The following is a 26,211-nucleotide window of genomic DNA, read 5'->3' on the forward strand; positions in this document are numbered from 1 at the left end:
TGGGTATTTTCTCTGGACATAGAATTCTGTGTTTATGGTTCTTTCCTTTCAGCACTTTAAACGTGTTATTCTACTTCCCTCTAATCGTCATATTTTCTTGCTTTTTTTTTTTTTTCAAAATTTTTTTGAGGGTAAGTAATTGGGTTTCTCCCTCCCTCCCTCCCTCCCTCCCTTCCTTCCTTCCTTCCTAGAGGTACCAGGGATTGAACCCAGGATGTTGCGCATGCTAACAGGTGCTCTACCACTGAGCTATACCTTGCCCTGTAGTCTTTATAGTTTCTAATGAGAAATATGAAGTCATTCAAATCATTGTTCCCTTAATAAGTACTGTATCATTTTTATCTGGTTACTTTCAAGATCTGTTCTTCTTCTTTAGTTTTTATGTGTTAGATTATGATGAGTCCAGGAGTGAGTTTTGTTGTGTTTATCCTGTTTGGGAGCTTCTTAATTCTATAGGTTTATGTCTTTTGTCAAGTTTGTGAAGTTTTTGCCCCTTAATTCTTCTTTTTTTAAAATAAGACTTTTTTCTTTTAGATAAAGTTCTTTTAGAGCAGTTTCAGGTTCACAGCAGAATTGAGCAGAAAATACAGAGAGTTCACACATAGCCCTCCCCACCCACACATATATACTCCCCTACCCTCAACATCCCTCATCAATGTGGCATAATTGGTACCGTCAATGAACCAACATGGGCACATTATTATCAACCAAAGTCCATAGTTTACATTAGGGTTCACTCTTGATGTTGTACATTCTATGGGTTTTGACAAATGCGTAATAACGTGTAGCCACCACTATAGTATCATACAGAATAATTTCATTGCCTTAAAAATCCCTTGTACTCCATCTGTTCATTCCTCCCTCCCTCCCTCTCCACAAACCCTGAAACCATGATCTTTTTATTGTTTCTGTAGCTGTGCCTTTTCCAGAATGTCATTTGATTGGAATTGTAGTTTGTAGCCTTTTCAGCCTGGCTTCTTTCATTAGTAATATGTCTTTTAAGTTTCTTCCATGTCTTTCATGGCTTGATAGATCTTTTTTTTTTTTAAATGCACATGTATTTTTAATTTACATATATGTACTGTTTATTGTTTCTAAGAATATTTAGAGCTTTAGCTTTTTAAACTTACATAGTTATCAAAGGAATAAAGCCAACCACAATATAAGAACTAACTTAAAAAAAAAAAGATACATACACCCTGCTATTTACAGCAACATTATTTGTAATTGCCAAGATATGGAAGCATCCTAAGTGCATGTCAATAGTTGAATAGATAATGGAGATGCAGCATATGTATGTGTGTAACAGAATACAACTCACCCATAAAAAAGAAGGCTGTTTTGCCATTTGTGGCCCTTCATTCACTTTTTTTTTCACTTCAAAAGCCAGAACTTTATAACTGGCAGATACATTTCCATTACATCAAAAACAACAAAATACCTAGAAATAAACTTAACCAAGGAGGTTACCTATTCTCTGAAAACCGAAATGACACAAGGAAATGGAAAGATTTCTTGTGCTCTTGGATTGGAAGAATCAGCACTGTCAAAATGACCACACTACCCAGAGCAATCCACAGATCCATCGCAGTCCCCATCAAAATATTCACAACATTCCTCACAGAACTAGAACAAAGAATTCCAAAATTTATAAGGAACCACGAAAAGACCCCGAACAGCCAAAACAATCTATTGTAGGTCTCTTTTTTTTCCTCTTTCTTCTTTTTGTTCTCTTTTCTTATGGTTTGATGACTAGAGAAGTTCCTTTAACATTTGTTGTAAAGCTGGTTTGGTGGTGCTGAAATCTTTTAGCTTTTGTTTATCTGTGAAGCTTTTGATTTCTCCATCAAGTCTGAATGAGAGTCTTGCTAGATAGTATTCTTGGTTGTCAGTTTCCCCCTTGCATCACTTTAAATATATGGTGCCACTGCCTTCTGGCCTGTAAAGTTTCTGCTGAAAAATCAGTTAATAACCTTATGGAAGTTCCCTTGTATGTTATTTGTTGCTTTTCTCTTGCTAGTTTTAATATTTTCTCCTTATCCTTAATTGTTGTCAATTTGATGACTACGTGCCTTGGTGTGTTCCTCTTTGGGCTGATTCTGTGTGGTACTCTCTGCGCCTCCAGGACGTGGGTGACTGTTTCCTTTCCCAACTTGGGGACGTTTTTGGTTATTATCTCTACAAAAATTTTCTCAGGTCCTTTCTCTCTTCTCTTTCTGAGACCCTTATAATCTGAATATTAGAGCGCAGTATGTTGTCCCAGAGTTCTCTTACACTATCCTCATTCCTTTTTATTCTTTTTTCTGTTCTGAGTAGTGATTTCCACTAATCTGTCTTCTAGCTCACTGATCCGTTCTTCTGCCTCATTTAGTTTGTTCTTGGTTCCTTCTAGTGTATTGTTCATTTCAGTGATTTTATTCAACTCTGTTTCGGTATTTATATTTTCCAACTCTGCTAAAAACTTCATTCTGTGCATCTATACTCCTCTTGAGTTCTCTGAACATCTTGGCTATCATTACTTTAAACTCTTTCTCAGATAAATTACCTATCTCCTCATCACTTATTTTTTCTGGGATTTTATCTTGTGCCTTGGCCTGGGAGATAGTCCTTTGCTGCCTCATATCACCTATCTTTCTATATGTTTGTGGATTACTTCCATAGGCTTTGGGATTATTGTTTCCTTATTTCTGGTATCTGCCCCTGGTGGATGAGGATGGACCAGAGGCTTATGTAGGTTTCCTGGCAGGAGGAGCCGGTGCCTGCCTACTGCTGGGTGAAACTTGGTCTTGGACCTCTGGTGGGTAGGGCTGTGTCTAGAGGCCTTTGTGGCTCAGGAAGTCTGCTGATGGGGGGGGGGGGCGCTGTGTTCCCACCCTGCGTGTTGTTTGGCCTGAGGCTTCCCTACAGGCTGTTGGGTGGGGCTAGGTCTTGGTGCTAATGATCCAATCAAGACATCAGCCTCCAGGAAAGCTCATGTAGATGAACACTCCTAGAATGTCTGCCACCAGCTTTTATGTCCCCTGGGTGAGCTGCAGCCACCCCCCACGTCCCCAGGAGACCCTCCAAATCCAGCAGGCAGGTCTGGCCCAGGTTCCTATGAGATCACTGCCTCTGCCCTTGAACCTGGTGCACGTGAGTTTCCGTATGCTTCTCAAGTGAGTAGAGTCTCCATTTCCCCCAGTCCCGTGATGCTCCCAGAGCCAAGACCCCCTGGCCTTCAAAACCAGATGTCCTGGGGTCTCCTTCTCTTCCCAATGCCAGGACCCAAGCTGGGGAGCCTGACATGGGGCTTCGAGCACTCACTCCTGTGGGAGGGCCTCTGCAACTTAACAAATCTTCAGCTTGTGGGTCACCCACCCAATTATATCGCAAGCTTACCCCTCCTACCATCCTGCTGTGGTTCCCTCTTTATGTTTCCAGTTGCAGAAGATCTTTTTTGCTAGGTTCCAGTCTTTTTTTGATGGTGGTTTAGCGTTCAGTTGTGGTTTCATTGTAGTCGTGAGGAGAGGCAAGTTTGTGGTCCTGTCACTCTGCCATCTTGACCACAACTCCCATTAATTCTTAAAATATGTCGCCACAGTCCTTCTCCCCTCTTTCTGGGACACTGATGCCCCAAATACTAGATTTTTGGTATTGTCCTGCAGGTCCTTGATAATCTGTTCTTTTTTCCCTTCTAATCTTTTTTCTCTTTGTTATTCAGATTTGTCATTGATTAAATTTGATATTTCTATTGAAATTTGATCTGTCTTCAGATTCACTGACTCTTCTGTTATTTCTGTTCTGCTATTGAACCCATCAATTGAGTGTTTATGTTTTTGTTGCTGTATTTTTTAATTCTAAAATTTCCATTTAGTTCTTCCTTATGTCCTCTTTCTTTCCTGAGACATTCTTTCTGTTTGTTTCAGGAGTGTTTTCCCTGTATTGTTGGAGAATTTTATGTAATAGTTGCTTTAATAGGTTAGTTAAAATAGATAATTTCTATATCTCTGTCATCTCCATGTTTTATCTATTCGTCTCTTTGTCTATTCAGATTGAGATTATCTTGGTTCTTTATATGCTAAGTAATCTTGGATTATATACTGAAAAATATTAATATTATATTAGAAGGGATCTGGGTCTTGTTTAAATGTCATGATGAGTGTTGACTTTTATTTTAACAGACTTTTTGACCTGGTTGAATTCAGCTTACAAAATCTGTCAAGTCTTCAGTGGATGGTGATTCCAAAATCATTTTAATTTCTAAGCTTTTACAGTGCTATTTAGATCTGCTTTGCATGTGCAGTATCCGTTAACTCATATGGGACTTGGCTAGTGGCTATTCTCATAGTTCAAGGTCACCTTATTGTTAGGAGATACATGCTGAATTATTTTAGATGTGAAAGGTCATTGTGAGAACATCAAATAGTTCTGAAAAAAATTTATGCACACAGATACATACATGTAGTAAATCTGTATGTGAATCTAGGTGACTATTATACTATTTTTTGCAAATTCTCTGTGTTAGAAAAAATATATATAGGTCAAAAACATGGCATTCCTCTCCTTAAAAACTCCCCGTGGTCTCTCATCTCCCTAAGTGTAAAAAAGCCAGATTCCTTTCATCGGTTTGTTTTGCCCTTCAGGGGTAGTCTTCACACTCCATAATGACTTCTCACCTCACTCAGAGTAAAAGCCAGAATCTTTTTTTTTTCCTTCTTCTGTATGACCCTTGATTTATTTATTTCATATTCCTAGAGCTTATCCTAGTTTTTGGCCTATAGTAGGAGCACAAGGACACAACAAATACATGCTTGAATGAATGACTAGTTGTATCTTTGCAACAGGTTTTATTGTTTTCCTTAGGATGTCTGAACCCCACCTGTATGTTGTTTTGTGTTATTTCAGACCCTGCACCACCTATGATGTCTTTTACTTGCTGTAGCAATAGAGATTATTACTACCTTTCCTTAGGCTTTTAAAAATTAGGACCTGAAAGTCATTTCTAATCTTCTGTCCCAGAGTCATGCTTGCTTTAAAGAACCATTAGTCTTTTCTTGATGTCCTTTGTATCACTTGCTTTATTTTAATATGTTTTTCTTTATCCCCATCCATATGCTATATTCTTATTCTTTCTCATCAGTCCTATCAGTAAGGTACCTTCATGGTTTCCTCATTACCCCATTTTATAGCCAAAGTCTTCTCTCCATCCTTTTGGGGACAGATATAAGAGGAGGAACAGATAACTACTAGTGTCCCGTGTTGCCTACCTTCTTCCCTGAAATGAAAAATGATTTATTAAATATAGCTTGCTGGAAATACACACAACATTTTTCACAGAACTAGAACAAGTAATCCTAAAATTTATACGGAATCACAAAAGATTCAGAATTGCCAAAGCAGTACTGTGAAAAAGAGAAGCTGAGGAATAACCCTCCCACACTTCAGACAATACTACAGAGCTACAGTAATCAAAACAGTGTGATATTGGCACAAAAACAGACATATGGATCAGTGGAATAGAATAGAGAGCCCAGAAATAAACTGACACATGTACAGTTAATTAATCTTTGACAAAGGAGGCAAGACTCTACAATGGAGAAAAGACAGTCTCTTGAGCAAGTGGTGTTGGGAAAACTGGGCAGCTGCATGTAAATCAGTGAAGTTAGAACACTCCCTCACACCACACACAAAAATAAACTCAAAATGGCTTTAAGACTTAGACATAAGACAAGATACTATATGCCTCCTAAATGAGAACATGGGCAAAACATTTTCTGAAATAAATCTTAGCAATGTTCTAGGACAGTCTACCCAGGCAATAGAAATAAAAGCAAAAATAAACAAATGGGACCTAATTAAATGTATAAGCTTTTGCACAGCAAAGGAGACCATAAACAAAATAAAAAGCCTATGGAATGGGAGAAGATACTTGCAAATGATGCAACTGACAAGGGCTTAATTCAAGAATATACAAACAGCTCATACAACTTAATAACAGAAAAACAAACAATCCAATCCAAAAATGGGCAGAAGAGCTAAACAAGCAATTCTCCAGTGAAGACATACAAATGGCCAATAGGCACATGTAAAAATGCTCAGTATTGCTAGTTATAAGAGAATTGCAGATCAAAACTACAATGAGGTATCACCTCACACCAGTCAGAATGGCCATCATTAAAAAGTCCACAAATGATAAATGCTGCAGAGGGTGTAGAGAAAAAAGTAACCCTTCTACACTGTTGGTGGGAATGTAGTTTGATGCAGCCAGTATGGAGATTGCTCAAAAAACTAAAAATAGACTTACCATATGATCAATCCAGCAGTTCCACTCTTGGCCATGTATCAGGAGGGAACTATGATTCGAAAAGATACAATGTTCATAGCAGCACTATTTACAGTAGCCAAGACACGGAAACAACTTAAATGTCCATTGACAGATGACTGGATAAAGAAGTTGTGGTACATATATACAATGGAATACTACCCAGTCATAAAAAAGAATAAAATAATACCATTTGTAGCAATGTGGATGAACCCAAAGATCGTCATTCTAAGTGAAGTTAGCCAGAAGGAGAAAGAAAAATGCCATATGATATTACTCATATGTGGAATCTTTAAAAAAAGACATAAATGAACTTATTTACAAAACAGAATCAGATTCACAGACATAGAGAACAAATTTATGGTTACCAGGGGGAAAGGGGGTGGGAAGGGGTAAATTGGGAGTTTGAGATTTGCAGATACTAACTACTATATATAAAATAGATAAACAACAAGTTTATACTCTGTAGCACAGGAAACTATGTTCAATATCTTATAGTAACCTATAATGAAAAAGAATATGAAAAGTAATGTATGTATCTATATGTATGACTGAAACATTATTCTGTACACTAGATATTGATGCAACATTGTAAACTGACTATACTTCAATTTTAAAAAATAAATTAATTTAAAAAATTAAAAAATAAAAAAGGTAATTGAAAAGGAAAAATCAAGCAAGCAAGCTTGCTGGAAAGAAAATTCTCTGTAAGTAGATTTGGCCTTAGTTTCCAAAGTCCAGCCCAGTGGCTTTTTAGGCAAAGACCACTTCTCTGGCCTCAGTTATTTTGCAGGTGAGAAAAAGGCAAAGTAAATTTAAAAAGGAACTTGTAATTAAATACTCATCCCCGATTTGTTATTCTTCTCTGATAAAACTCTATTTTGGCTTCTCAGCATATGTAGCAGAAAGGACCTGGTGCTGTGCCTTTAAAAACTATCCTCAGAGCAGTGTGGAGGCAGGCATCTCACTGAAGTACTTGAATGAGAGTGAGAAGAGGTGGGAGGGGGTGCTCTTGCAGCCTCTGTGTGTGTGTGTGTGTGTGTGTGTGTGTGTGTGTGTGTGTGTGTCTGCGTGCTTGTGCGCGCGCGCCTGTAACTGTGACTGTTGGCAGAGCTCTAGGTGACATCCCTCTCAACAGCTGGGCCGTGGTCTGCTTCAGAGCTGCTTGTCAGAGCAATTAGCTTGCTAGAGACGCTGCCGCAAGGATCAGTAGCGTTTCATTCAAGGGTGAAGGGGGTGGGAGGGGACTGTGGGCAGTGGGGGGACGAGGCACAGGTTTCCCAGAAGGAATTTCTTCCGGCAAAATTCCGACAGAACAGAATCTTACAATGAGGTCTCCATTAATAGTGTGAGCTCGCCGTTGGTTTAAGTGCAGATCCATCTGGGGTGAGTTTTGGATAATTTTCTTTCTTTATATAAAAGTCCTTGAACTCCACAGACTGGGTAGGGAAGAAGCTAGAAAGATAGATGTCTTTTATACTAATTTAACTATAGAAAACACACTAGGAAATTAGATAATTTTCAGGTGTTAAGTTTGTGAGGCTTTTGTGGGTATTTCTGTTTGTTTCTTATCTTTAAAACATTTTTAAAAATTAGGTTTGCTAAAACTTTTCCTGTAGTCAAATTCTACCTCTTCTGTGCCAATTTCAAGCAATGCTTCATTCAGATTTAGCTTATGAGGATAGTGGTGATTTCTGTTCTCTTTGGTGATGCTGTTGACGCACATTGCAGGAAGCAGGGAATCCCCTATAAATATCCTTCACTGTGTCATTCTACAGCTGTCCACACCCTGTTGGTGAATATGTCTTTCTGTCCTATGTCTTTACATAACTGTCCTCTAGTCTTTAACTGTGATAAGAAACATGTCGCTTTTGCTGTGTCTAGGAAGCTTTTTTGATTATTCATATCTTAGGAGGAATTTGTTCAACCTTTTTCATGAAACATGCCTTTTGATGTGTTGAGATTGTCTTGACAATTTCCTGCATGTTTACTTGCCTTTTATTTTGGATTGCTTGCTTGTTTCCTATAATTGGTTTGTTTTTGTTTGGTGCCCTTGGATTCTAAAGAGTGCAGAGATGGGATTCCCTCTACCTCCAGTGACGTAGTGATTTTGTTTGCAGTCTTTTTCTTCTAAGAGGGAGGAGACAGAGAAAAGGAAGATGAAAAATCCATCTGAAGCGGTGCGTTCTCCCATCTATGCCTTGATGGTAACTGGCTACCACTGAACAGAGCTGAAGCCAAAGTGGGATGTTGTTAATGATAGGGATGCTATTTTATTTGTTTCCTTTTAAAATAGGCTGAGGCCAAAGTCAGGATTGCTGAAGCAGATTGCTTGAATTAACCCTGTACATCCTGCTGCTAATGAATTTTATTTAATTGCTTTTTCTAAATATGAGATAAAAGGGGGCTTATAAACAAGTTTCTGGAACCTAGCATCCATGAGTAATTCTAGGTTGGGTTTTGGAATTAAAACATTTTCTACCCTGAGAAACAGAGCAGGTGCTGTTTCTCAGATTTCAAAAATAGGTGGTTATATAAAATTCCTGCCACTGTAATTAGCGTAAAACTCTCATTTTGAATGTATGGAGCTAAAACAAAGCTTTAGGAAGAAATTGTTATACTCTTAGTTGTGAACCTAACTTACCTTTTTTTGTATTAAGTGTTTGGGCTTCCAGTTCCTTTTTATGCAACTCCATTTTAATAACACTGATCTCTGGAGAGGCCAGTGTGAAAAATTCAGTAGACTAGAGCCTAGGAATATTTTTTTTTAACATTTTTTTAAATTGAGTTATAGTCATTTTACAATGTTGTGTCAGAGGCTAAGAATATTTTAAGTTTGTCCATGGATGTGTTTAGATCACATATGTCAAAAAGTGCCTTTAAGAACTTGCTGGTTTATTTTCTATCCTGATATTCTTTTCTGTTTTATGCTTTCATTTATTGTAAGTTCTGTGTGTGAAGGGAAAAAAGTAATGTCTGCTTTTTAACTTACATTATGCAGTCCTATCTTTATGGTAGTTCAATTTTATTAATATTTATTACAGCCATAAATATTTCAAACTAACAAAATTCTAGTTTTATTTGGAAAGAAGTTGGGGGAAGAAAAAGAAAGACAATCCTAGGGTAAACCAAGAGCATTCTGGAAGAATAAACTATTTAGAAGCTTGCCAGAGACTAGAGCTGTAAGGGTTAAGAGAAATTCCACTGCATCCTTGCATTTAGATATTGCAGCAAATATGTGGATAATTTCTTGCTAGCTTTTCAGGAAACCCCTGTGGTGGACAACCCTCATTAATCGTTGCTGGGAGACCGCTCTGACGTCACTGGGAGCAGTTCCCCCGTCTGCAACTAGGACAGGAATAGCCTTTGAGGGGGAAGAAAACTGCTGTGAAGTTAAAAGATGATGGTTTTGTTAACTTAGTTTTCCTTCCATTTGGGAGTGGGTTGGGTAGAACTAAAGTCTTTCTTAAATGTTTCACTCATTAGCAATAGAAAAATTACTAAGAGATCTTTTAATTTCAACTGAAAATACCTTCTTTTTAAATCTTTGTTTTCTAACCATCAAGGTTTTAGAAAAGGTCAAGGAGAGAAAAGCTGTTGAAAGATGTTGGAGAATTAAAATTTGTTTCTTTTTATCCTTCCTTTTTTCACTTTTTTTTTTTTAAGGAGAAGGAAGAGATTAAAAACTGTTTTTACAAAAGGTGTTTAGCATCACTTTATTTGGGATAATTAAAAATGTGATATATGTGGGAAGAGCTTTCTGGCAAAATTGATAGGGACTGTTTCTGTTCCTAAAAGTTACCATAAGTACTTCTCTCCAATATTCTCCTCTCCTAGCCCACCCACACCCACTGTTACATAGCCTGTTAGGAGCTTCTTTTTTGGGAAAGTATACATAGTAGCTAAATCCCTGGACTCTGGATTTAGGCTGCCTGAGTTAAAAATCCCAGTTACGCCAATTGCTGGTTCTGTGACCTCAGACAAATTACTTAACCTCTTTATTTCTCATATGTAAGATATATGAAATGAAGATGATTATAGCATTCACCTTCTAGGGTTGTTCTGAGGATTAAAAGAGTTAATACATGTAAAGCTTTTAAAATAGTTCCTGGTCATCTTAAAGGCTTACTTAGCATTAGCCATTATTATTAATATTTAGAAATTAAACAGGAATATACCATTTATATCTTCAGATCACCTGTAATTTTTGAGGAAGCTAAAAGAGATGTTCAAACCATATAGGCTGCTGAGTTTTTAAGATGGATTTAAGTATTATCTAAATATTTAAGCTTAAAATTGACACTATTGATCCTCTTGGGAAGTATCTTTTCTAATTTGATGCTTATAGACCAAATTACAAACGCCTTCCCTCAGATTAACTGCTCTGTTTTTCTTTTTTTGGCCATCATTGATTTTTTGACTTCTATAGGTGATGGTTGGTTGGGTTTTTTTGTTTTGTTTTGTTTTGCTTTGCTTTTTACTTTCTTCCATTGGTTCTGATCTACTTTAAAAACTTTAGGACACTTGCCTTTGGTGTCTACCTCTGAAACTTCGTATCCTCTGCTTTTCTCTGAATTGATGTGGTGGTGTTTCCTCCATGTATTTGTGAGCATATAAGATTAATATGAGGGCCTATGTATCAAGACTCCTTAAATTCACTAGCTTAAAAAAAATCTAGAATCTTTAATGAACCAAGTGCCAAGTCACAAATATGAAAATATCCAATATCTCAATGACCCTTTACCTTTTAATTTCATATTAAAGACTTGAGTGTTACTCTTTTGTGGTTTTTGAGACTTCCCCTTTAAGATTGCTCTCTAAACTACCACAGTGCACTGGTAAGAGCTGGTAATGTGTGTAACAATTAATAGCAAAGAAAATACCCCCTTGTATAAAGTTTTATTCTTTCCTTCCTATTAATTTTCTTAGGCCAGTGAGTTTTAAGAAGCACAGGGTACATATCTTTTCCAGTGGAATACATAGGGAAGGAGAGTTAATACTATTAAAAAAGGAGGGCATGAATTGAAGAAAAATAAAAAGCAAGCACTGCCCAGGTGAATGCCCTTAAAATCCAGGCACTGCCATGGGATACGCTAAGTGGAAATTATACGTTGCTGGGGGAATAGTTGAGAAGCACTCTAATTAGATAGTGTGACTGGTCTTGCTTTTATTAACTGGAGTGAACTAGGGGGAAATTTTTATCTCTAAAACTCTTGAACATATTTATTTTAGGAAGTTGATGAGAAATGTGAATAAAGATACTCATCACAAAATTATTTTATTATAAAAAATTAACAGCTTCCTAAATATCCAGTAAGAGAGAAATGGTTAAATTGTGGTGTATGTATGTAGTAGAATATTACATAGCTATTAACATAACTTTGTTAAAAGTAATTGATAATGGGGGAGATGTTCACAGTTCTAGTAATAGAAAAAAGCATGTTATAAAAAGTTTTATATAATGTAAATTACATAAAAATTACTAGATATGGAGACATATCCAAATGGATACAAATTCCATACAAATATGGAAACAAAGTTTAGAAAAACATATCTCAAAACATTCCTGTTATTAATCTCAGTTATCTCTGAGTTACAGATTATGAATGATTTTTCTTTTCTGCTTATATGTGTTTTCTATAAATACAAAGAAGCCTATATAGTACTTTTCTAATAAAATCCTTACTGTTAGTATCTGAAAGTAAAATTTCAGAATGTGTTAAAGTGAAGATAGATGATGTCATGTAAATTCCTACGCACAGTGTTAGGAGTACAGTAAATGCTTAATAAATGACTGCTGCATACTGAGGAAGATCGCCTCCTATGATTAGCGTCCTTTCCATACTGGGAGGTAACATCACTGAGAAAATATCCTCTTTATGCAACTTCTTGTCCTTCTGAGGTCAGTGAAGATGTTGTCCTTCTATATGTACTGGCCCAGCATATTTAAAAAAAAAAAAAAAAAAAGGTTGTAGGACCAGAGTGAAATGTTTTGTTGTTCTCTTATGAAGGTGTACAGGAAACCAGTGTAGAGAGAGGCCTGGTAGTGTAAGTTTTCTTTGCAGTGACTTTTTCAAATTTTTTTAGCTTTGGTGTAATTTATGAGTCCTGCTACAAGTTGCTTTTACCCCCTTTTCTGGGTTTTCTCCTTAAGAATTCTTAGAAAATTTGAAACAGAAGAGGTTTTCTCTGTTCTAGGAATTTCTGGACTTCTGTTTATTACTTCTCATATTAGTCTGCCCTTATGGGCTCCTTGGAACTTGGTGCGAGATGTAGACGTCCACCTACTTTGGACTTACTTGGGAACCGAGATGTGCATACAAGAAACTACTTTCAGCGTGTGAGAAACATACTGGAAATACACATGTCAGTAGCTGTTTTTACTGGGCAGTGGTGTATCAGATATTCCTAACTGTTTATTCTTTATAATCACTGTAGTTGTTAATATGTGACTTGTACAATAAATACATGTTTAGTAAATAGTCATAGAAGAAATGACTATAGTCTCTTAACACCATGGCTTCTGTGCCTAAGACCATTTTTTCTTCTGTAATGCACAATAATATATACTTAATACTATTGAAATAGACACCTAAAAATTATTGAAGTGCTAATTTTTATGTGTTTACTAATGTTAAAACAAAACAGCACAATAATGTGATCCAGATGAAAATGTACAGCTTCCAAGCTAATTTTGACCCTGATATCTCAGATTACGTCTACTGCTTAGTATTCACTTACCACTATGTGCCAGAAGATGGGGACCAAAGTTGCTTGTTGCAGCCAGAGATACTCATCAGTTATTGGCAAAAAGCATGTGAGGAAAGGAGACTACCTTGTAACACATCAGGTGGACTTTAGAATGCTAATGAGCACCACTGGGGAGAAGGACGGGTTTTTTTGGTGTGGTCTCATCTACTTTTTAATTATCTTGTTTCCTCTTTGCTTCAAGGAGATCTACAGCTGAAGGAGAAGGAATGGGCATGTGGAATGTGACAAGCAAATGTATTACAGTAGTTGCCCCTTATCCACAGGGGATATGTTCAGAGACCCCCCAGTAGATGCCTGCAACCTGGATAGTACCAAACCCTGTACTATACTTTTTCTTATGCATACATACCTATGATAAAGCTTAACTTATGAATTGGGCACATTAAGAGATTGACAACAATAACTGATAATAAAATAGAACAATTAGAATATTGTAATAAAAGTTTTGTGAATATGGTCTCTCTCAAAATATCTTATTGTACAAATTTAAAGCCTTTTTTTCTCTCAACTAAGCGCTTATCATGCACAGTGGCCATAACTTTTTAATTTTAACGTGCGACAGCAAAATTAGGACAGATTTCTTTTTCCTTCACAATTTCACAGAAGATTCGTTCTTAACAACCTCAGCATATGATTTTTTTCCCTTTCCTTATTAAGCTGAGAACTTTCACCTTTTTACTTAAAGGAAGACTTTACGGCTTCTCTTTGGCATATCCATATTGGCCAGCATCACTACTTGCACTTTGGGGCCATTTTAAAGCAAAATAAGGCTTACTTGAACACAAGCACTTTCAATATCTGATAACCAAAAGCTACAAAGTAATTAGCAGGCAAGATACGATGGACAGAAGGATGATGCCTTTCCTAGGTGGGACTGAGTAGAATGGCACGAGATTTCATTACGCTGTTCAGAATAGCATGCAATTTGAGACTTAAGTATTGCTTATTTCTGGAAATTTCCATTTAATATTTTTGAACCACAATGGACTATGGGTAAGTGAAACCATGAAAAGCAAAAAGGGGGTGGGGGGAACTGCTGTATTTCCTTTAGACATAGCAATTTTTTCTCTAAGCATAGTGGAGGGTGGTGGGGGAGAGGAGTGTAGAAAAGAGGACAGACATCATAGAATTTCAGGAACTGTATGAGCTGACTGGTTTGAGAATATTGAGAATAAGAGCCTGAGGTCTGCGAGTTTTGATGATCATGTCAACATTTCAAAGAAAGTTATGGGAAATTTACAGAGGTTATTAGCAGTCTTAAAATGTTTAGCTTTCTCTGTACATTGTGGCATGGGAAGCTTCAATGTTGGGATTTCATATGGGCAGCATTTTCCTTACATTAATTCCACAGTTTATCCTAGTGATACTTTTTCACAGTTCAAGAATTCCTGAATTTCTCCTTTGAAATTAAATAAGGGAAGTTCTCTGGAGTTTGGGGGTCCCTTGTTATTTGCATGGGTTCATTGTCATTGCTCTTCACTCCCCCCTCCCCCGCTATTCATCTTTAGTATATCAGAATGGCAGCATTTCTTATATGTCTGAAGAGACTATTCTTTGGCAGTATTTGCAGCAGTTTCTGTGGAAAACGCTTTATTTAAGAAGAGAGAGAGAGAAGGAGGAGGAGAGAAGGCAAGGGGAATCTCATCTTGTAGCTCTTAGTGATAGAGCCTGTTGCCATGGAGTCTTGGATCAGATTGGCTGACCCAGGGGCCAATGAGCAGTTAGAACATAAATACATCATCATTTAACCTTGCAGAATTCATTTACTCAGTGATATATGACATTAATACTGTAACTGTATATAGAGCTGTGAAGTAAAATATTTCAAGAATGGTATAAGGTAGTTACCTCTTCTCTTTGAAAATTTGTTGTTTAATATGAACAATGTAATAATATATTATCTTCTTACTTTGATTTGATTGGGAAAAGATATGGTGGGAAATACCTATCACCTGTGTTTGAATTGAACTGCTGCTGCAGTCATTTGGGCTTATGCCGAGTCTAAGTCAAACTCTGGCTGTCTAGACCAAAGGAGATTTGTCTTTATATCTGAAGCTGCCTTGCTTATTTTGGTAGCTTTAGAGCTGAGTCAGACATTGGCTGCTTTTTTCTTCCTTGTTTTTCCGACTTTCCCTTCCACTTCAATATGGTAGTCCCTGTCAGTGTTATATTTGCACACCATTTGATCTGGACTTAGAGGATTAGCTGGGAGTAGCTTCTGAGCTCTCCGTCTTCACTTCCCTAGCTTGTTCATATTTATTGCCATACATCTGGGAGATTTCACTTAACTCAGTGTTAGTTCCTTGTCATAGCAGATCATGGCATGTATCTCTCCTGTACCTTATTGCTTTAGAGACTGAGAATGATTCATTCATACAAAGACAATTCCCCTTCTAGATCATGTAAGTGAAAAAAGTCAAGAGTATTTTGTTTTTCTTCTTACATTTTATGTTAGGGATACTTGAGAAATTATGGTAGATCTTACTCTCTTCTCGTCCAATGTTTCCATGCTTGGCTGCTTACAGGTTTGAAGGATTGAAAGAGACCTCTAGAGGTCCATGAGTTTGTTCCCCTCCTTTGAACTATTCAAGTCTCTATGAGTGAGATGTGAGCTTCTCATTATACCATCACCTTCTGTCTCAGAGGAATAAAACCAAACTTCAGGTTTATCTGTTAAGCAAAGAAGAGCAAAGTCTGTTTGGTATCTGATTGAGTAACTTTTTGTTAGGGATGCCTTAGAAAAGTAGGATAGAAAGTATTTGGGGGTTTGTAATATTAGTTATTGTGACCAGAAAGAGGCTCCCAGAGATGGTCAATTTTTTCAGGTCTTTATTCAGATACCATCTCTGGATAAAGACCTGAAAAGACTGAGCAAGCAAGCCATGCTGTTATCTGGGAGAAGACCATTCGAGGCAGACGGAAGGAACAGTAAAAGCAATTTCCCTAAAGTGGTTTTAGGGCATAGGAGGAGCCAGTGTGACTGGAACTGCATACACTGGGGAAATAGTAAGAGGTGGGGTCAAAAAAATAAAGAGAGAGAGAGAGAGAAAAGAGAGAGAGAGAGATGGGGTCAGAAGGCAAAACTTGTGGTCAGATTATTTAAGGTCATATAGGTCATTTTAAGAACTTTAGCTTTTGCTCTGAGTGAGATGAAGAACCATTGAAGCGTTTTGAGCAAAGGCATAACAGGATCTGAAAATGTTTTTACACAACTACTCTGCCTGCTATGTTTAGAAAATACTTAAGGGAAGCAAGATTGGAAGCAAGAGACCAGTTAGAAGGCTATCAGACAAGAGAGATGGTGGCTTAGACCAGGGTAGTAGCAGTGGAAGTGTAGGGAGTCATCAGATTTTGGTTATATTTTCAAATTAGAGTAAACAGGACTTGCTCCCTGATCATTTTGGTCTTCAGTTTACTCTTCTATAAAAGGAAAATGATAATATCTACTTGTAAAGTGTCTAGCTCTGTGTACACAATAAAGTGATCAATGATAAACAGCCTAGAAGTGAGGCCTCCTTGGGATCTGAGCCATCAAACACTGTGTGGTCTTTAAACACCTGACCAGTCATCATGGCTAATGTGCCTGAAGGAACCAACCACTCTTCAGTGATTTCTCTCTTGCCTTAGGCCTATGCTTAGAGCTGTATCAAACATTGGACTTCTTCCTTTTGAAAGAAGCATTTACCTAAATTGACTTTTTTAAAGCATTTCTTAAAATACCAAAATACCAAGAAAAATAGGAACTCAAGTACTGAAGGGGTAAATAGAATTCTTATCTTTTTTTTTTTCTTGCAATCTTTTATTGTCTGATTCTCATTAAAATAGGCAAGAATCTCACCTGCACAGAGTAATGTGGGTTCAGTACTGATTGGGAAAAGGGTGTACCCGGGATGCCAATTCTGAGTGGAAATGTGTTTGTTTGTAAGAGAAAAACAGTGCTGATTTTCTGAACATGAGAGAAAAATACACTTCTGTCTTGTCTAAGATACTAACAATACTGAACAGCCTAGAAAAGGGGTCTCTGAATATCTTTCCCTTCTTACTGTGGAATAGGATTAGGAGGAACTAATGTTTACTTGAGCATCTGCTGTGTGCAGGCACATTACATTTGTTATCTCATGATTTTCCAGTGACCCTGTCAGATGTGTATCATGTCCAATCTTACAGCTGAGGAGGCCAAGGCTTAGTTACATGATGAATAAGTTGTGGAAACATTAGTCTTATAACCAAATTCTTGTCAAACTACAAAGTCCATAAACTTATCCACTGTAACATGCTTGCTGCCTCTTACACTCTGGAGATGGAATGTTCTTTGTTTTGATGGATATAGCCCATCCTTCAGTAATGCTCAGCCTTTTCCTTGCAGCAGAGGTAGTGTTAGAGCACAAGGGTGATGCTTGTATATCCTCCATAAAAGTACTAACTTTCCCTTATTTTACCTCTTCACTCCCAAATATATACAAACTCCAGATTGTTGCTACTGGATTCCTTGCTTATAGGAGTTGAGGACTGTTTCCACCATTATTATTATTTAGAGTGCATGTATGTGCTTTTAATATATATATACAGCAAAATTTAAATAGTGTCTTAAACAAGATAGAAGTGTATTTTTCTCTCACGTTCAGGAAATCCAGAGGTAGCCAGTCCAGTCCAGGGCAGGTCTAGTCAATGACCCAGGTTTCTTGTTGCCCCACTGTCTATGGTTTTCAATCCTAGTATCATCTCACAGTCCCAGATGGCTGCTAAAGTGCCAGCCTTTACTTATACATTCATGGCAGCAAGAATTAGGAATAAGTAGAGAAGGGCCATCCACTTCCTGTAGGGTTACTTCATAGAAGTTGTATTTACTACTTGTATTAGTTTCCTAGGATTACTGTAATAAAACACCACAAACTGGATGGCATAAACAACAGATTTATTTTCTCACAGTTCTGGAGGCTAGAAGCTCCAAGATCAAGATGTCAGCAGGTTTTATTTTTCCCAAAGCCTCTCCCCTGGATTTCCTAATGCCCTTGTTTTCACTGTGTCCTCACATGGTCTCATCTCTGTGCCCACATGTCTCTGGGGTCTCTTTGTGTGTCTCAGTTTGCTCGTCTTATAAAGGTATCAGTCAGATTAGGCCTCGTTTTAATTGAATCACCTCTTTAAAGGTGCTGTCTCCAAATATAGTCAGATTCTGAAGTTCTAGGTGGTGAGGCTTAGGGCTTCAACATTTGAATTTTGAGGGGACACAGTTCAACATATAACACTACTTCTCTTCACTTCCCATGGGCTAGAACCTAGTCACATACTCATTTTTAGCTACAGTGAAGGTTCGGATATGTGTAGCTTTCTCACAGGCAGCCATGTGCCCAGCTAAAAATCAAGAGTTGTGTTGAGGAAGAGGTGACTGGATATTGGGGAATAAATAGCAGGCTCTCCTTTGCAATAGAGGCTTAAGGAATAAAGGTTTCCAATTCCTTCATATGAAATTAGATTGTTCTTATCTTACTTCTCTGGCCAGACTCACATTCAGTTTTAGATTTTGAAAGATTTCTTTTAATACTAAACTGTTGGCTTAGATGTTCTCCCCCCAGAACAGGTGAGGCCTCCAATAAAGGCTTAGCCGTATGGCATTTAAGTTACAATAGAAAGCATCTTGAAATGCCATAAACAGTAGGGGAATTGTGATTTTTTAAAACAATTTCCCAGAATGTCTTGTCTGGGTTGAGTTGGGAGCAATTTTGCCAGGGTGTGGGAAAAGACGGTGTGAACTTTTAAGGTCCTTTCCATCCCTAAGATTCTGTGATAATTCCTCGTGGCATTACTATGATAAACCTAAAGAAATGGAAGCAGCAGAGGTGCTCGTTGTTTGAGCACTGCTGCCCTTCATTTGAAAGAGAAGGAAATTTGATTTGTTCTGTTTCGCTCAAGGAAGTAAAATGGGTATTTTTGGCCAAGAATGTAGAGAAACTGATAGAAACTGTAATGAAGCCCAGATAACACTTCAGTCCATTGATCAAAGCACCTGTAGTCCTTATTTCAGGACAAGTACAGCCATAAGAGATACTGAGCAAAGAAAGAGGGCACATGTCCAGAACATTTTAATTTTGTTTCTCTCTTTACTTTGCCCAAGGAATTGCTCTGGACGTCAGCCAACTCCTGTGGCCTTCCTTACACACCAGTGAATTCTTTTGCTTGCATTTATAGAGCAGAATGATTTTCTCATGCTTCTCTGATTTAGAAAATTGGCACAATTGTTATTATTATTGTTGTTATTTTTCTTGGCCTAGTGCTAGTGAAACCTATGACAGTTGACTTCTGAAATCCTTAAAGGACTTGGTGACCATCACATAACTATAGCTTTAAATGTTACATAAGTACTTTTACACTCCATTTCCTCCATATTCTGCTTTCTCTCTTTGAAGAGAAGAGAATGTTGGACCCATATCTCTCACACCTCATAGGGCCTTCTTTCCTGTTCTTCTCCCAAGGGCAGTTAGTTGACTCATTTACTTTTTCATGCATGCAGTTATCATAAAGTTTTTGTTTTCTGTCCTGTTTTGGGCACTATAGTGGAAAGAACATGGGATTTTGGCATCAAGAATACCTGGGTTTGAATCTGGCTCCTTGTACAGACTGTATGGTGCTGAATAATGGATATTATTTGTAAAATGGAGGTATTTTAAACCTTGAGAAGACCAAATAAGATACTCTATATGAACTATAAAAAATCTAAAGTCATGAGGGGTGACCCACATTAAGGGAAAAATGGGAGAGTTTACAAGCCTCATTTTTGGTCCCCAAAATACGTCTCCCGCTGACACTCTCTGAAGAGAAGCCTCGGATCTAGGCACCCCTCCCATCCTGTATTTCACGTCCCAGAACTCTCCTAAATATCTACCTTGGGACACCCAGAACTCTGGCTTTGGGGTCAGCCTTGTATTAACTTAGGAAAGTTACTTAATTCCTCTGAGCTTTGGTTTCTTCATCTGAGAAAATGCCCTAACAAAGAGTTTTGTGAGGATTAAAATAATGAATAGAAACAATAATCAAAGTCATAGAAAGAATGCAGATTTTAGCATCAGCACTAGAGTTTGGGCCTGCTTCTGTCATTTAGTAGTGGTGTGACTTTGGGTACATTCTTTGACTACTCTTGGTGGGTGTGAGTTGAAGTGCATAAAGCAGCAGGTTCATAATCATGCTCAGTAACCACTAATGCTTTTTCTTTTTCTCCTAACTCCAGTGTCTGAGAGTGTAAGAATTGGCTTGCCATCCTGAGCACCTAGACAGTTTTGTTTTCAACCTGTCATTTTAACCCTATGGATGTTTTGTCCCCACTGTCTTGACTCCTAAGGGGATTTTTTTTGTGTGTGTGTGTGTGTGTTTAAATAACATACAATAAAATGCACAAATCTTAATCAGTTAATAAGTTTTGACAGTTGTATACACCCATGTAACCGCTACCCCAAACAAGATAGAATATTTCCATCACTCCTAAAGGATCCCTTATGTCTCTTTTCAATCTTTTACCCCCAAACCTTAAGCAACCACTTTCTAATTTAAACCACTGTAGGTTAGTTTTGCCCGTTTTTGAATTTCATATAAATGGACTTAATATAGTACATGGTTTTTGGGAAGGAGATCCACTTTCTTCTACTTACCATACAGTTTTGAGATCCATCCATGTTTTTGTGTACGTCAGCATATATCCAGCACGGTCCCGTCATGTCTCACTGGTGATAACTGAATCACTAGTTTCTTCTCAGACAAATCACAGAAATGAAACAGAATTACCAGTGTTGGCCTAACTAATAAAGAGTCACCTCCTAGGGCTCAAGAATAGATCCTCTTACTTGATCATGTGTCCTCAGGGGAAAACAGACACCAAAAGTTCAGTCTTTAATTGTTGACTAGTATTCTATTATACGAATATACCACAGTTTATCCATTCTCCTGAGGCCGTAGATTTTAAATATTTTCTTAATATGAGTATCAGTTAGGAGTAATTTACTCTTGACATATAAATTAGAAAAGGACTGGAAAGTTTACAGGGATTTTTACCACAGGGTAAGTCAGAATTTTTAGCCTCTAGCTATTGTCTTCTTGCTTGCATTCTCTCTACTTGGCCGTGGATGAAAAGAGAGAAAATGAAACTGCCCTACTGTCTCTGGGTGTCCCCTGCATAATATATTCTTTTTGGTACAATGCCTAGAAAGTTGTTTATAGCGTTGATGGAAGGATATATAGTCTCACTGTGTTCTGGAAGGTACTTACCTTGGCAGTCAAAAAATTTATAGGGAATATGCAGTATTCTCCCTGAAAAAATTGCCAGATCTTGGCTCCCAGTCATCCTCCCCTGTATCATCCTATTTCCTCACTCCCTCTCTTTGCCCTCTGCTCTCACAGTCCCCTCTGCGCAGCTTTACGGCACTGAGTATCCTCAGGAGACACTCTGCCTTAAAATTGTGCTGTTTGCCCAGATGAAAGGTACAATGTGCACAGGTAGGTTGGAGGGGAGCACACATCTAGGCTCTCCCTGGAGCTTCTTGTCTTGCTTTGTTCTAGTCAAGTTACGTATGAAATAGTTCGTTTTTTCTTCTCCCACCAAAAAACTTCCCAAATCCTTAATTTCCTCTCTATATTGTACTAAGTAAACCATCCAGAGTGGAAATTACTTCTCTGCCTTTTAACGCTCATCTACTGGCTTTATTCTTGTTCCTTAAACTTTTTTTTCCCTCCTAATAAATTGTCTTGTCCGTTGGCTGCAACTTTTGTCTTTGTTTGGGCCCAGAAAAAATAGTTTCCAGGAATCATTATGCCCCGAGAATAAGGAGAGGCTTCTGCATTAGATTGCAGGGCTGGAAATGACTGTAGTTAAAGGTCATTTTAGAGAACAAAAGAGAGCCTTAGCTCAAGAAATACAGTTTTGAGCTCCATATATCTCCTGATAGATCTTGACTCTAGAATAGTAATACTCTGACCTGTCATTACTGGCTTAATCTCTCTGCTCCACCATTTTCCATCTGTTGGCAGGTTATTGCAGTCCAGGCTTCATCTGCACAAAAGACTACCTTCAGCAGATAACCATTTTTCTAGTGGCTTTTTTTTTTTTTTTTTTTTTTTCTTTTTCCCTAAACGCAATGGGAAGCTTCTCTTTAAAGCCACCCACCCAGCAAGGTCTCTTGTGTCTCACTGGTGATGATCGAGTCTCTTGCCCCTTCCTAACCCAGTCACAAAAAGGAAACAGAATTACCACGATTAGTCTAGCTAACTAAGATCCACCTCCTAGGGCTCGGGGATAGGATTACCTTCCTTCTCTTATCACGTGTCCTCAGCCACACCAAAAGAAAATCTGGGCAAGACTGAATGTGGGAGCAAGGGGAGCTCTGGATGGGCAGCTGGTGAGGTGCACTGCTGTGCTCTTCCCTTGACTGCTGCTTCCTTTTTCCTCAGAGGAAGAACTGCTTTGTTTTATACAGCCCTTTAAGGGGCCAGTAGTCTCAGTGGAAATGACTGTCAAAATTCTTAAAGGTGAGGGCATTAGTCACTGTTTGTTTTATGGATGCCTTAAAGAATCTAAGGCTCACGTTTTCCTGTTTCCCAGTGAATGAAGGAAACCATATGGCTCCCTACAACTTAAGTTGGAATATGTGACCACATTCCACAGGTGGCTGTTACAAAAGATCATTTTTTGTTTAGTTGTTTTTTTTATTAGTGCTTTGGCTGAGTAACAGTGCTTGGGTACCATGAAGTTAGTCTAGGTGTCCATATAGTTGAGCCTCTTCTGACTTACATATGAAGAGGGGCTGCAAAGTTGTCATTCTGATTTGACAGATATATCTATTTGGTAATTGAGGCCCATCCTGGAAAAAGCAACAACCAGCTGCTTTATATTTTTCCATATCATCTCTCTTTTTTTTTTTATTGAGATATAATTGAATATAGCTCTGTATAAGTTCTGCTTAGTGACTTGACATACATATATTGTGAAATGGTTACTGCAGTAAGTTTAGTTAACATCCATTTCCTCATATAGTTACAAAAAATTTTTTTTCTTGTGATGAGAACTTCTAGGATTTACTCTCTTAGCAACTTTCAAATACACCATATATTCAGCGTTGTTAACTATAGTCATCACATAATGTATTTCATCTTCAGAACTTACTTACCTTATAACTGGAAGTTTGTACCTTTTGACCACCTTTATCCAATACCCCTACTCTCCTCCCTTCACTTTCTCTCTTTGACAGAGTGATCTAAGGCTATTTAAGCCTGAAAAAGAAAAATATAGAAGGTCTATCATATGGTAAAAGAAATAAATTTAATTTTGTGTGACTCTAAGGCAGAGTAAGGATCAAGACTGAAACAGCTCATAGCTTATTATAGGAAGCAACTATATAACAGGTAAGAGTATTTAAGGAATAGTGAGATGATCCTGCCTCAGGAGTTCTCCAGGAGAGACATGCAGGCCCCTCTCAGAACTTACAGAAAGGAGTTCTTCTTTGAGGGGGATAGAGGAGATTGCATGAGGTTGTGTCTTAAGAACTCTTCCAATTCAGATCTTTATTGATGTTTCGCAGCCAAGATATATAGAAAAGGCACATACTGAGTTTCACTGTCCTTCAAACTGGAGAATGAAGGCTTGATCTACTCATAGGGAAGAAAAACCAATATATGTGTGTATGTAGTTCCCATGTACAGCTAATGGCCCATAGAGCTCTGTAGGTTATAGCTCTTTATAGAAGCCTCTAGGTACTGAATCAATTAATTTTTAAAAATCAGCCATTTTCTTTTGTAGTCAGTTTCTTCCAGTAATTCTCATCTTTAAATTCAGCTGTATGACTATGATTGTATGAATGACTCTCTGGCCTTTTGAAGGGAATTTATCTAGTCCTATGCGAGGTAAGTGTATGCCAGTATGAGGTTACCCATGCTTCTCAAGAGCATTTTGGGTCTTATCCTCTAAACTGATTTGAAGGAGGAAAAAATACCTGGTACGACAGTTTTCTTGAAGCATTGTTTATCTTGGTTTCTAGGGTCACATGGAATAGACATGACATCTGGGAGGGTTTCCAGTCTTATCTTTTTAAAGAAAGGAAAGAAATATTCACAATTCAAGTACAGTTTATAATCCACGTGAGGAGAAACCTCTACAAGCCATTGTTGAAGCTAAGCGTGTTTGACTTCAACAGTTGTTGAGGACATGAATTTCTGTAAGGAACATTAATATCTGTTTCTGAGTGTGTGCTTGTATTAGTGTGTTGACTTCGTTACAGTATTTCTCAGGTAGCAATAGCAAATGATAAAGAGCTAGCCACCCTGACACCACAAATCTGTGCGTCTTTGGGAAGCACTAGAGCGACTGAACCCAGACAATGAGTAGCAAAGGAGAGATTCTCTCTTCCCCCAGGGAGAAACCCAGTCTTTCGAAGGACAGATGACAAAGTTCTCTTCTTGCCTTTTCAGCTTGCTTTAAGATAAAGGAAAGAATTTAAGATTCTGTAACCGTTGTCTGATTTTGCTGCTTTTTGATGGGGGAGACACTTGAAGCTGGTAACAATGTTGTGGTTTGTAGTAGCTCTGAAAGTTCTCCCTTGGGAAAGGAGAGTGATCCTCTCTGGTATTGAATAGAGCTTTATATTTTCCTTCTTTCTGAAGAGAGTCTCCTGAGTTAACTCTGTGGAGTGCTCAAGCTGAAAATGTGAGCAAACTTCTGTAGGGAACAAGGGAGGGCAAATAAAGCGACAAGGGGACTCATACTACATTGCTTTAGAACTGAATCATGGTGAATCTCAACATAATTATGCTGAGTAAACTGATAATGTATGATGTAAAATTCTAGAAAATAAAGACTAATCTGTAGTGACAGCAGATCAGTGGTTGGCTAGGGCTGTTAGAGAAGAGGCGGAAGGGCTTACCAAAGCGCAGGAGGAAACTTTTGGAGGTCACGAACGTTCTGTCTTGATTGTGGTGATGTTTCCCAGGTGTATGCATGCTTCATAATTCATTAAACTGTACATTTTAAATGTATGCAGTCTATATCTATTTTACCTCAGTAAAGCTTTTTGTGAAAAAAATTAATTAGTGAAATTAATCTAGGGGCAGCATTTGTCAAAAGATGCCTCTACTGAGCTCCAGGGAACCTGTTGCAGACGTCACTGTGAGGGGCAAGTCCTGCAGATGGGTGAGTATGGACGCACTCCTTCTGTAATGCATCTGATGTTTCTTCAGGAGTCCATAGAGGCTGCTGCGTTCTATGAAGAAGATGTCTAGCAGTAACACTACTCAAGAGACGCTGGAAATAATGAAAGAATCAGAAAAAAAACTGGTGGAAGAATCTGTAAACAAAAACAAGTTTATATCTAAGGCTCCAAGCAAGGAAGAAACTGAGAAAGAGAGTGAAGATACCAGTTTGCGTCAGGAGACACAGGTAAGGATTAAAAGTGCATCATACGCACACTCTTTCTGCCCGAGTAGAAATGTCACTACAGGGGGCATTGGGCATCTCTGGGAAGTCAGTCACGTACACAAACGTGTGATTCTCCCTAAAAACCCAACTTCAGCTCTCAGGAAATATCTCGTTCCCTTTCTGTCAGAATCCACATGATGTCTAAAGAAAACAGAATGAACTCCCTAATCCATTTGGATCTGAGTTACACTGGTTCTTGCTACATTTTGATATCTTTTTAACTATCAAAAAATAAACTGTATACAAAGACATATTCAAACAGTGGCAGCTAGAGAACAAAATATTTCAGAGCGTTGTCTGATTTTAATTCATCCTTTTATGTAGTTGCTGTCTTAATATTGATTGTATATGGCTTATGCAATAAACTCTTAAAACTAGATTTGCCTTGCTTTATACACAGTGTTAAATTCTTATCCTGGTTGTGTTAAAGCAGTCAGCATTTTCTGGGTCAGAAATAGTCTCTGAACTTGCCACTTGGTAAATGTAAGTAAGAAGAATTTTACTCGTTGGTTGCCATGTTGTTTTCCATCCAAATTCGTACTGCAGCGCAGGTAGGATGGCAGTAGAGGGCCAGCCCAGCTTCTTGCAGGGCTCTTCTCTGATGCCCAGCCAGCCTGGATCTGAGCCTCCTCTCGCCTACCTGTTCCAGTTTTCTTCCCTGTGGTCACTACTAGTTTCCTGTTTCCCA

General features: G+C 38.0%; 1 protein-coding gene across 9 annotated transcripts in view; it reads left to right on the top strand.

Moving 5' to 3' along the window:
- R3HDM2 (R3H domain containing 2) overlaps positions 1-26,211 on the top strand; it is a 125,398-nt gene that overhangs the window by 57,891 nt on the left and 41,296 nt on the right. For all 9 annotated transcript variants that reach the window (XM_031462250.2, XM_031462255.2, XM_031462256.2 and 6 more), the window contains exon 3: positions 25,286-25,484. In XM_031462250.2, coding sequence (XP_031318110.2) covers positions 25,311-25,484 — 174 coding nt within the window. In that variant the 5' untranslated portion in view covers positions 25,286-25,310. The remainder of the gene's footprint in view (positions 1-25,285; positions 25,485-26,211) is intronic.

Source organism: Camelus dromedarius, chromosome 11 (assembly GCF_036321535.1).
Source record: "Camelus dromedarius isolate mCamDro1 chromosome 11, mCamDro1.pat, whole genome shotgun sequence".
Taxonomy (NCBI): Eukaryota; Metazoa; Chordata; class Mammalia; order Artiodactyla; family Camelidae; genus Camelus; species Camelus dromedarius.